We start from the raw sequence: 13,225 nt of genomic DNA on the forward strand, positions 1-13,225 counted from the left end.
ATCAACTGAAATGGGCATGAAACCAAAGGAAGTACAGATGGATGGATGTCCACTAGTCTCAAGACAGATAACGTTATGCATTCATGGATAATTACATTCTTTCTAAGCTCCAAATATATAATGATATAAAAGCTTCTTGATGTATATCAATGATGAGAACGCTGTCATTAATTAACAATATGAATTTTCAAGCATACCTGATAGTCACCCAGAACTAAATTGCGATTTCATTCATCCTACCACAGGATAGCTTAACCCATTACCAATCTAACAGAGCGTGAACATGGGCTGGTATTGACCACCAGCATTCTCAAGGCTGCAAAATAAAAACATGTTAACAATTAGAACTGAGTAACCATAACACAAAATAATTTGGAACATCAGCTTCACCTTCAAGAATCAATAGAAAAGAATTTAATGTGATTATATTGCCTTTAGCAGATATGTGGAACAAAATTAAGAGGAAGACAACTTAAATACAATCACTTGCATGTTGACTATCCATCAACAGGTAACTTAAATACAAAAACCACTGACTATAAAGTTTCTTAAGTAGCTAGGTTGGTAGAGGCCCGTTCCAGTTTGCTGTTGTTGGTTCGGGAACATATATGTCTCCTTTAGTCCACAAGTAGTTTTAGTTTATGTCAGGGACCAATTAGTATGTGTTTGATTTGTATTCAAAATTATAAAATGATTGGAATTAGATTTACAATTGAATCATCTTTAGGAAATCATTTTCTTTAAACCACAACTGGTTATTCTAATCAAACGTAAGAAAAGAAGATGTATTTGGATGGTAATCTAAATATATACCCCAACTGCTGATAATATCCAAACCAACAGAGTTTTCATCAAACATGAGTTCCCAACCAGAATAAACAAAATAATTAGTACTAACAGATCCTCACAAGTTCACACTAAGTTAAAACCCCACAATATAATCAAAATTAAGACACAGATAAGAAGATAAAAGAATCACTCACTCACAACAATATCATAAATATAGTGAGCTGAATCTGAAAAGTAGGCATGGATATTTCTTGAAATACCCATATTCCAATTATTTCACTCCTGTGGATACGCACAGAGAGTCTAGACATAGCCACTAATTCAAATTAAAGGATATTATGTTAGTCTCAACCAAATGCCAGGAAACAGAGATTGATAACTGGGTGCCCGTCAATTTGACCAAAACCAACATAACTATTAGAACAAACAAATTATAAGAAGATCAAACACCTAACTATTAGAACTGCTCGCCGCCTTTAGTCAGTTCCTCAGTAGTATTTATTACTCGTACAAAAACTATGGAACTTAGAGGACCAGCAAAGATTAAGTCTCATCATTTAGAAAGATACAAGAAAGCTGATACAAAAATTAATGATCAATGGAGTAAAAGAAATGGGAAATGCTTGGTATATGTATCAATGACCATATGTTGCCAGATGAAGTTCCATGAGACCAGTTCAAGAAAACAATATGGAAAAGAAGTTGTTAAATTATTCAAAGAAAAAAGGATATCATTTTGTATAATGTTATCGTACCACATGCCCTCAGAATTATGTCCCAAAATTAAGAGAATTTCCAAGAACTCACAAGAAAGCAAATGATGATTAATCATCACTTTGACACCAAAGGATGAGATGAGAACAATCTCATCAAATAACTTACAACAAGAGGAACAAAGAAATAAGAACTTAGACTAATCCACATCCAAATAAATGAAAATGACAGGGCAAAAATGGAAATAATAGAAGCAAGGCCAGGTAGGTAAAACAAAAAGGGCCCAAAGCTTTCTCTAAGACCATGGAATACCAATACAGAGACTATGAAAATGGCCAGAAGAAGAAAAGATGCGAAATAAGGTGGGCATCTGCGGCACAGCCCATGAAACTGTTCACCAGATAGCTCTTCGATTGTTGGCACAGGTAAAAACTTGCATGATTTCATTGAGGAAAATAGAATACATCATCAGCTAGATCAACAAACAAAACAGCATGTATGTTAGCAAATGGAATATTATTTAAGATTTACATTCAACATCACTTTCCGGTAACCAAACAACCAGGAGTTAAAAAGACTAATTGGCAAACCAATTAATCATCTTCCAAAACATAAGACCACACCGCTGATTTAGGTTTATAACCAAATGATGAACCACCTGGCAAGGTGAATCAAAAAGAGACAAATTAATGAATGAGAAATTAAGATAAACGAAGGAGGTTTGAATGTATTCATCACTTGGAACCATGCACGAAAAACATCTTGCACAAAAATGCCAAAAGAAATATAGAACGTATGATTATCTTGGTCCTGATATTACAGATTTTGCAATATTTGCTACCTGCCACTGGTAGTATTCCTCAACAACAGATTAGATAACTAAAAGGGTTTTAAGGAGATAAAATTAAAAGCCACATATCCTTGTTGTATGGGATGAAACATTTGAACCACATTTAAGGTTCATTTCCTTGACATTTACCAGAGGTTATGATATCTTTTCCCACTTCCTGGTCAAGCAGGGATTTTTTTTCTTTAAATTCAAATATTGTTCTAACCTCTTCACCAAACAATATCATTTTTATCTTTATTTTAAAAATAAAAAACGATCTCACTATCAGTATATACATGAACACTAATTTAATTGAACAACTCCTTTAATTTTATGTAATACTGTTCTTGTTTATAACACTAAGAAAAAAAGTATTGCAATTTGTGCTTTATTTGACTTTTGTAAAGCTACTATGAGCTATGCAGAAAATAAGATGATCTTTTAAAGATACTACACTTAGGATAGCATGATGATCACACCAAAACAGATTGGTGCTTTGGCTTTTGAATTTTATCTCATATGTTCTCATCCAAAAAGAAAAAGGTAAAGAGCACCTAGCAGATGGTTGCTTTTGTCATTTGGGATCCTAGAAACTTACTCTGTTGTATAAATAGTTTAGCAAGTAAGTCTTTACACTTCTCTAAACGTGGGAACCAATCAGAGGTGAATCATCTCTTAGCACTTGCAGTCATCAGTGGTTCAGTATAAGGCTTTTTATGATTTATTTTCGAATCTTGACAACAATTCTGGACTGATTGAGGTACGTTTATGTTCAATTTTCACTACTGATTTTCAATTCTAGTTGTAGATCCTTTTTAGCATTTGCTTTCAAAGAAGGTTGCTTCTGATCTAATTGAACTCGGAAAACGTTCTGCAGAGGTTGTATCATTTTATACTTACATTTCGGTTATATGATTTGCAAGTTAGGTACTTTTATGTCTGAATATTATGGATATAGTTTGAATTTAAATTTAATACTGATAGCATATCTTGTAATACCAACCTTTCTTGTTTTTGCAGTTTCTTCAGAATAACACAATGAGTCTATGCACGGAGGGTGTTCATTTGAATTTGGTTCCAATTAAACTTCTAATTCTTATTCAAAGCTTTGTTGAAGAATTTGAAATTGGATGGAGGAGATATACTAACTATATAGAACCTAGAGCTTGGAGAGCAGTTGATGTGACAAATAAATTGGATGAGTCAACTTCTTTGTTCAATCCCCTTTTTCGTGAGAAGTTCATCAGAAAGTTTACACCTATGTTGGTATACTATCAATCAATATATTTATGTGGCATATCTACAGCAGTTTTTTTGATTGATTAAAGATTATACCATAGGTTGATTATTGTTGCATCATGCATCTGTTTTGCAGGGTGATCTCTTGTCCTATGCCAAATCAGTTTCCCCAGTATTCTGGTCTATATCTAGTAGAGGCACAGAATTGCCTCATTCTATCAAAGGAAAGCTTGGAGGTCCAAGTCAGCGGCGATTGGCTTCTCATACAACATCTGATGTGCTACAAGCTGTATGTGCAATTTGATATATTTTGATTGTATTTGGATGCATGTGCAATTTTTTAGCTAAAGGATATGTGACTTTAATTTTATCTCATAAAGCCCTTTTAGTTATCTAATCTGCTAACATTAGAATACTACCAAGTGGCAAAAGGTAGCAAATATTGCAAAATCTGTAATATCAGGACCAAGACTAATCTACATACGTTCTATATTTTCTTTTGGCATTTTCTGTGCAGATGATGTTTTCGTGCATGGTTCCAGAGTGATGAATACTTTATTTCTTTTTTGTGATTTACGATAAAACCTCACATTTTGTTATCATTTGCTTTATCATAGACATCTTAATTTCTCATTCCACAGAAACAGATGATGCCATTGACATAATTGCTTGTCTTTTTTGGTCAGCTCACCTTGCCAGGAGTAGTTCATCATTTTGGATTATAAACCTAATCAAGTGGTGTGGTGCTTGTCATTTTGGAAGATAATCCTAATTGAACTATTTAGTTAGTCTTTTTGGCAACTCCCTGTGATTGTTGTTTTAGTTTACCAAGAAGACATTAGTGTTGGTGTAAATGCTATAATCTTCCATTTGCTAGCATACAACATTTTGGGCCCTGATGGTCTGGCTAATTGAAGTCTTATTCTGTGTTCTCAGTAAATCGTATAAGTTTTTACCTGTGCCCAACAATCAAGAGAATATCTGGTGAAGGCAGTTTCCTTGGGCTGTATGCCTGGATACCCCTTTCCACCTTATTATTCTCCCCCATTATGGCATCTTTTCTTCTTCTGGCCCTTAATTTTTTCATGGTCTCTTCTCCTCACCTTGTAATTAATTATCCCCATAGTGCCAGAGAAAGCTTTGGGCCACTTTTGTTTCACCTGCCTGGCCTTGGCTTCTGTTATTTTCATTTTTTGCCCTATCATTTTGTTTATTTGGATGTGGGATTGAATTACAAGTTCTTTTAATTTCTTTGTTCTCTTGTTGGCAGATTATTTCGATGAGGACTGTTTCCTCTATCTCATCATGGTGTCTTCAGCTAAAAAGTGATGATTGCTTAAATCCTTCATTTGCTTTCTTATGGGAGTTCTCTTGGAAAGTTATTCGTTTTTTGGGACATAATTCTGAGGCATGTTCATGAGCATATGCAATATTTCTGCAAAATGATATCCTTGGCCCTTTTTTTTCTTTGAATAAATGGCAACTTTGTCTTTCCATATTGATTTTACTCTCCTTGAGCAGACTGGTGCGGAACTTCATCTGGCGGCATATGAATCATTAGTGTATGTCTTCAAAGCATTTTCCACTGCTTTTACTCCATTGGTCATTGATTTTGTATCAGCTTTCAACATGTCACTACAAGCTGATGAGGGGAACAATCCTTTGCTGGATCCTCTGGTTCATAGTTTTATGCAAAATGTCAATGATCTCCTCACTGAAGGAATTCTGACAAGAAGCCGACGAGCAGTTCTAATGAATTGGAAGGTGTTTGAAATCTTCTTATAGTTTGTTGTTCTATTAGTTGCCATTTATGTTGAGGTTTTCTGGTCAGAATTGACCAGAGCACCAGACAAATCCTCTGCCATTTCCTGGCATTTGGTTGAAGGCTAACATAATATCCTTTGTTTGAATTAGTGGCTATGTCTAGACTCTCTGCTGTCTATCCCGGGTAAAATAATGGAATATGGAAGTGTATTCAAGAAATATCCATGCCTACTTTTCAGATTCAACTCTTGCAGCTATATTTGCTGATATTGTTGGCAGGTAGTGATTCTTTTATCTTCTTATCTGTGTCTTAATTTTGATTATATTGTGGGGTTTAACAGTGTGAACTTGTGAAGGATCACATTTGTGCTGTTAAAATACTAATTGTTTTGTTGTTCACATGATTGGGAACTCATGTTTGAGTAGAAAACTCTGTTTGGTTTGGATGTACTCAGCAGACAGGAGTGACACTTCTTTAGATTGCCATCCAAATACATCATCTTCTTTTCCTTGCATTTGGAAATTAGAATAACTCAATTGTGGAGTTCAAGAAAGCCAACTTCCCTAAGATGATTCAATTGCTAAATCTAATTCCAATCTAGTACATAATTTTTAGATACAAATCAAACACATACTAATTAGTCCCCTAACCATAAAGCTTACGCTTCTACTTGTAGGACAAGAGAGACATATATATTCAGACCAACAGCAACCTAACTGGAACAGACTCCTCTACCAACCTAGCTATGAAAACTTTATAGTCAGTGGTTTGTATTTAAGTTACCTGTTCAATGGATAGTCAACATGCAAGTGATTGTATTTAAGTTGTCTTCCTCTTAATTTTGTTCCACATATCTGCTAAGGCAATATAATCACATTAAATTCTTTTCTATTGATTCTAGTGAAGCTGATGTTCCAAATTTATTTTGTGGTATAATGGTTGCTCAGTTCCTAATTGTTAACATGTTTTTATTTGCAGCCTTGAGAATGCTGGTGAGGGTTCAATGTCGCCCATGTTACGCTCTGTTAGATTGGTAATGGGATTAATATCCTGTGGTAGGATGAATGAAATCACCCAATTTAGTTCTGGAGTGAACTATCAGGTATATGCAAATTCATATTGTTAATTAATGACAGCGTTCTCATCATTGATATACATCAAGAAGCTTTTATATCATTATATATTTGGAGCTTAGAAAGAATGTAATTATCCATGAATGCATAGCAATTATCTGTCTTGAGACTAGTGGACATCCATCCATCTGTACGTCCTTTGGTTTCATGCCCATTTCAGTTGAGCAAATTCATAATGGAGTTTTGTAGTGCCTCCAAGCCTATGAATTTTATTGTGTCACGTGTCAAATTTTTATTTTTGCTTGCAGCTCATAATGCAATTGGTACAATCTTCCTTGATTTTACACCTAAGCTGCAATAAGCGAAGGGTGGCACCGATAGCGGCACTTCTTTCTGCTATCTTGCACCGATCCGTCTTTAGTGTCTTGAGCATGCATAAAACAATTGATGGAGGGGAGGGCCCCTTAAAATGGGTTGGTATCAACTTGTTCTGAAACTTATTTTTTTCCTTATATTCTAATTGTTCCTATTTAGTTTTAGATTTAGCGATACATTTCACAGAAGAGAACTGTTCATGGTTAGTATAAATCATAATATAATGATTTTGGCATAAACCAAAGTGAACTTCTCAACTAGGTATCTACTGTTGATATATATTTTGCTTTTCTTCTTTCCTTTATCAGCCTCAAACACTTTCCAGTCATCTACTGAAAACCATCCTGTTTATGTAGTGTGTGAAGAATGAAATTAAGTCAGGAAAACTATGAGTTATACAGATTGAAAATAAATTAAATTTGAGACTTGTCTGGAGGGAATATATAAAATATATTAAGCTCAAAAGCCAAAAGGTTACACAGCTTGCTGCTTACTGTCCTATTTTGTCTAACATGGTGAGATTGAAATGGTTGACTAGTTGCAATTGATGGTTACTTCTTTTAGTGGGTTTTAATAGAACTTCAAAAGCTGCTGACTTCCTGGTGATCATTAAGCATAAAAGAAAGGAATGGATTGTCCATAAATAAGATGCAAAAAATAAGGATGATCAGAATAAATCTGCTTATGTAGTCCCTACAGAGACTATAGTTGGGTACAGACTATCTGTGGCCTAGCAAGGTGAGGAAGAGTAGAGTTTGTCTCTTCTTGTTGGGCTGCAAGAAAAACTACTATGTAATTCTATAAATACACTAACTGAAGTTATTTTGTAAATGTAATATCGTAAATCTTCATCGTTTTTTAGTCTCCTTCTGTTTGCTCTTGTAATCCTTGTTTCTTTTATTCTGATTTGCATCCTGTTTTCTGGGGTTACATTGCTAGGTTTATTTTGTTGTATTCTCAACTCCAACTTTTATCACATCTTGTTCTCTTGTTTGTGCATCATATTTTATTGTAGCTTTCCTGTGTTACTTGGCAGGGTTGTAAAGCCTTTTTCTCCTTTTGTTAAAATTTTATTTTGCAGTTTATCCGAAAACTCCTCGATGAAGGCGTAAAAAGTCCGCGCACAATTCGACTTGCAGCTTTACATCTCACAGGCTTATGGCTTGTAAATCCCAAAACTATTGAATTTTACATAGAAGAGTTGAAATTACTTTCCCTATATGGCTCTGGTACAATCACCCTTTAGATCTTTTTCACATATAAATTTTCTAAGCTAATCATTTTCTCCATTTGTTTTCCTAAAAATTCTAATATTATTTTCAGTGGCTTTTGACGAGGACTTTGAAGCTGAACTGACAGAAAATTTGGAAGCAAGAAGTGAAGTTTCACTTCTAGCTCAAAGCCCAGATCAAGAATTGACAGAGGTAATAGAAACTCTTCTCATTGTCTTATAACTATTAAAGAAACAAGAGAAGTTTAAATGAGACCAGAGAATGTGACCCCTTTGTCTGAAAGATGACACGAAATAACCATTTTCTTGCTTGCTATGGACTGCATTGGTAAATGACCTCTTTATTTGAAACAGTGATTGATAACTTAATTCCTAGGTGTTGGTGCATCTGCAAATCTCTATCTAATGTTTCTCAAGCAAAGTTATAATGTATGCGAGGATTTTTATTGTTCTTATTTTTGTGATGTAGGTTCATTTAGTTCCATCTGTTAATATTACCAATTCAGATCATTGTGACTAGTAAGGTTGGCGCTTGTTGTGTGCCACATCATTCTCTGGATGTTGAAATCAGCTTCATTTGTTGTTAGACTGACTTTATCTGATTGCAGATGATTTGTTATAGACAGTAGTCCAAATCAGTCTTACTAATTGTGAGGTCCTTTGTCATGTGCATGCCACAATATAGTTTTAGTGAGTTAAGATAGTTGTGCAGCAGGATGCTTAAAAATCATCCCGCTTAGTTGATGTTTGCGTGGTGTTTGCTGGAAGTCTTGATCTATACATGCTAGGTAGGTTTTTGTAGGCATGAATAAGCATGAGGTAATGGATGATATAAACAAGAAGTATGTGCTAAATTAAGATAGAAAAATCAAAGAGTTCTTAATTTACATCCGGATAATGCTCTGAATGGTGGTGTCACCACGCCTTTTCACCTAATACACCTGAGATACAATGCTTTTAAGCAAAGATTAGGAGCAGTTTCTCAGACTTAATATTCCTGCTCGCTAAGTTGATGGAGAAGAAGTAAACATTGAGGGGTTTTGCTTAGAAGAAACTGAAAAAGAGCCAATGTAGGAGTTCTTTCGTGAACGATTATCAATCTACAAAGAAGTCCGAACATGTGGAAGATTGATAGTGCCATGATGTATCAAATGGACAGTCACCTTTAGACTGTGTCCGCTCATGATTGAGTTTTAAAGCAATTGATATACCGTTCTTATTATCGCAATGAAGAGGTGTAGATTGAGATTGTCGAAATCCCATAGCATCTACAAGCCAATGAAGCCAAATAAAATCAGTTGTGGTATACGCCTATGGATCGACAATCAGCTTTGCGTGGATGATCTAGCAACAACTCCCCTGTTTCTTGCTGTTTTCCAAGAAAACAAAGAATCTTGCAAAACAAATATACCAACCAGGCAGTGTAGTGGAGCGTGATTCAGATGATTACAGCCCAATCTGCTCACTTCTAGTCTTTTCCTTTTATACTTTTTTTGGTATTGTTTTCCTCACTTAATTGTTCTTCTTTATGTGTATTTAAAAGTACTTGCTTGTTTTGTTGATTTTCTTCTTGTTGACATGATCTTTTTTTTTACAGCTTTAATTATCTTGTCATCTGACTAAGTTTTGCTGTGACTTTGTTATATTTTTCAATGTGGGTTAATGATAAAGATCTTGCCAAGGGTGTATAGAAAAATTGTTTGATAGGCGTAAAGTTGGAATTTTATCCAGTGTGCTTTGTTTCGCTGGAAACTTGGCTCTGCTGGTCTTTTGTTTCCCCTCACAGCATATGACACAATTTATTTATCCACACAGGTTCCACTTAAAGCGCAAAGGTTCGTCTGTGGCAAATGATCTGTATATTATCACATTTTGTTGGGCCTGACGATATAGTTGGAGCAGTTCGATCAGATTGCATGTTTGTTGTCTATCGTGAGGAGATCAGCGTTTTGTGTTGCTTTGCAAGACATTGCTCAATTTGTGCTTGTAGTTCAGTAAGCCTGTCTTTTGGTGCATAATTATAACTTCTAAATTGTTCATAGGGTTATTATTATTTTATCTGATCCATGTGGGACTTTTCCTATTCTGGTAATGTAGGCCAACTCCCACTGTAAATAGTATCTTAGAAACACTCTGCCAGATGAGTTCCATGGTTCTGTGGTTACATTGTGTATTTTGTTTTGTGGTTGAATTTTAATTTTGCTTGGAACTTTCACATATTTGGTTCACAAAATTATGTTGTTTCACGACATTGATTTCATGCTTAGGTTTCATTGTTAATCTGAAATATTTCCTGTCTTGTAGAGAAACAATTTGCCAGGTGTTAGGCAATATTTGGAAATATTTGCGATGCAAATTGCCCAGAAGTTCCCAGCATTAGTAAGTTCATTTAATTTCCAGAATTTTAGCATATTTTGAAAAGATTTTGCTATTATTGTTTTGCTTTTATGTGATTCTCAATTTCTGGCATTTCATCACCGTCTTTCTTGTTCCTAAACTGATATTACTCTTTTTTCTTTTGGAAGATGTTGCTGATAAAAATCCTTTAATTTACATGTTTAAGCATTGTCTCCTCATTGACAAGATATAAGTAGCTTGTATGAATGTACTAGCCATCATATATTCCGTTTACCTTTTCTTTTTTCATCTTCACTTTTCTTCTTTTCACAGTTCCTTTTCAATTAGTATTTATAATGTTTTACTAGTACAGTTTCAATAATTTATCTGTACATTTGAAGTTTGATATTATCTGGCCCATAAGCTGGGCTCTGTAAAAGCTTGATTTATTAGTGTAATTTATTTATGCATGATTTTTCCGACGACCTAGAATTGTTTGTGCCATGGAACTTTTCATAGAAATAAAAACATCCAGTTGTTTACTGATGACTACCTTTTACATAGTACAGTGTTTTCGAGGTTCATATTATTTGGGGAGTTGCTTCTAGTTAAAAAGCGTGATACCTCCCATCTGTTTTGTTAGAAATTGAACAAACTTTGCAACTTATGACATGTTTGTCATCTTACAGGTTGAACAACAACTGCTTCCCTATTTTCTACAACTATAACATCGACCACAGGTACTTAACTTTATCTACCATACCTACTATAGTAACCTTAGTTTGATTTCATTGTGTGGTTTAAATGCGGGCATTATCTTCCTATGTATTCATAGCAACCAATGTTATCAACTAATGCTGGTGACTTGCCTATGCAGTTGAAGCATTTACATGGGCTGCTTCCTTCAATAATTCCATTTTGACCTCTCATCACCATGGTTGCGTGGTTGCCAGATACCGTCTATTTAGCGTATTAACTTAAATGCCATCTATATTTGTTTATTAGTCTATCTTGTGTTATTTTTGTTGCAGTTACTGGTTTACCATGTCCTTTCATTATAGCCTGCTCACAGGGCCTGGTACCTCAAGTTGCACCTTTGGAAAAGAAGTGTTTGAGGACTTGAAGCTATATTTGTTTGAGAGTCAGACTGTGTGAGGTATTCTTCATGCACTGTAATTTCATTTCAATAATCTATATAAGATCTTGACCTTTTTGAGTTATCAGTAGTCACCTTTCAGTTATGTTTCTCAAAACCTGATTGTAGAATAGTTTGTGCTGTATTTCAGGTAATTGCTCTGATTTGGGTTAGTTTGGTGTTAAAATAGATTGCACTCTCTCATCTGATGTACCTGAGCCTTGTGCTTGATGCAACATATTATATAAGCTTTTAGAATAGCAACTTATGATGGTTTCTTTCTCGCATTGATGATTTCCACTACAGGAATATAATGCATCTATTAAAAAAATACCCTTTCTTCCTAGCTCATTTCCTCTTCTGTAATTGGGCTTGATGTAGTGGATATATTAATTTGAAGTTTGAGAGACACTTGCTATGTTTGCAATAGTTTTGTCAAATTTGCAAAGTGAGTTCCTTTGACATCTAACATTTATTATTGATCTTGTTTTATATGTAGTTATTCCGTAATATAAAGGCAAACTGACACGTCAAAGTATTAACAAAGAGATATTAGTTCTCACTCATTCAAATTTCTGCTGTTTGATGAGAGTAATGTTAATAATAGGCGAATAACATTGAAGATTAACGTGGCTCGCAAGTTTTAGAGTGTTTTGAGCAGTACTTATTTGCAGATGAAATTGTTTCTACACTAGAGAACCATATGCATGGGATATAAAACCAATTTGAGAACAATTAGGAATCAATATTTGCTCTGAGGAGGTTTTGGAAGGTTTTCAGTGAAATTTCAGTACTTAATCTAGTTGAGGTCAGGGATAAAAGAGTGGGTCCAAGTTTTTCAATTGTAACAGAGGTATGCACTGAAATAATGGCGGCGATGTTTGAGGCTTATATACTGCAAACACACTGGGATAGGTGCCACATATTGATGTTATGAACTGTAAAGAATGACATTTTGCTTCAAATGGTTCTCATTACCAACAAACAAATAAGAGCTATAATTTGCGAATCCATTGATGTCGAATCTACTGTTAAATTTAGCCATAGAATCTTACCTTTAGCATATATTGTTTCTTGATAAGTTATTAGTCTGTTTGTAGATGCATCTTTTCCTTTAGTCATTTGTCCTTGATATTGTGTTTGGATATTGTTACATGAAGGTCCATCTAAATGCTGTGTCTGCTATGTTGTTTCAGGCTAAGGGCATCAATGGAGCTTTTCTTGATGCTTTTGATCCTGTAAAAGTCTACGCGCCACTGGAGTCTTCAATGACCCCGTGATGAGGTTCCATAATATTTGAGTTTTCACACACTTCTTTGTCTAGTTAAATTTCTTATCAAAGTATACTTACAATTCCTGTAATTTATTAATCCTATTGCTGGGCTTTATCTTCTAATTTTGCATTTTCTGCTGCCATTCATTCAAACAGTGCGTTATTTTCACTATTTGGTGTCTTCTGTATCAATGATGTTATTATTATTTGGAGTTTTTAAGTCATTCTTCTAGGAGCTAAAACAGCGTTTTTCTTTTCATGTTATTTCAGGGGCTTGAATTTGAATGTGTTCCTGTATCCCTCATGGAGCATGTCATCACATTTTTAAATGTGAGCAATACACCTATCTGTCAAATCTTAAACTTCTAACAGGGTGCAATCTGACCCTTAACTAATGCAGGACGTTAGAAAGTGATCTAGAGGATTCCACATTGCAAAGGGCGCCATGGCCATCAAAAATGAAAG

The 13,225-nt window shown here is 34.8% G+C and overlaps 1 protein-coding gene and 1 long non-coding RNA gene across 2 annotated transcripts; both read left to right on the forward strand.

The window, feature by feature from the left end:
* Positions 1-3,356: 3,356 nt before the first annotated feature.
* On the forward strand, positions 3,357-8,238 carry LOC120278649. The gene is made up of 8 exons (XM_039285381.1): positions 3,357-3,598; positions 3,708-3,860; positions 5,093-5,335; positions 5,486-5,614; positions 6,315-6,438; positions 6,718-6,882; positions 7,866-8,013; positions 8,108-8,238. The coding sequence occupies exons 4-8, from the start codon at positions 5,535-5,537 to the stop codon at positions 8,236-8,238; spliced, it is 648 nt and encodes a 215-aa protein (XP_039141315.1). The 5' UTR covers positions 3,357-3,598; positions 3,708-3,860; positions 5,093-5,335; positions 5,486-5,534.
* Positions 8,239-12,760: 4,522 nt separating this feature from the next.
* Positions 12,761-13,171, forward strand: LOC120278966. Its single transcript, XR_005541809.1, has 3 exons — positions 12,761-12,771; positions 13,031-13,090; positions 13,161-13,171. It is a non-coding gene; the product is annotated as an uncharacterized LOC120278966 (long non-coding RNA).
* The last annotated feature ends 54 nt before the right edge of the window (positions 13,172-13,225 follow it).

Source organism: Dioscorea cayenensis, chromosome 16 (assembly GCF_009730915.1).
Source record: "Dioscorea cayenensis subsp. rotundata cultivar TDr96_F1 chromosome 16, TDr96_F1_v2_PseudoChromosome.rev07_lg8_w22 25.fasta, whole genome shotgun sequence".
NCBI lineage: Eukaryota > Viridiplantae > Streptophyta > Magnoliopsida > Dioscoreales > Dioscoreaceae > Dioscorea > Dioscorea cayenensis.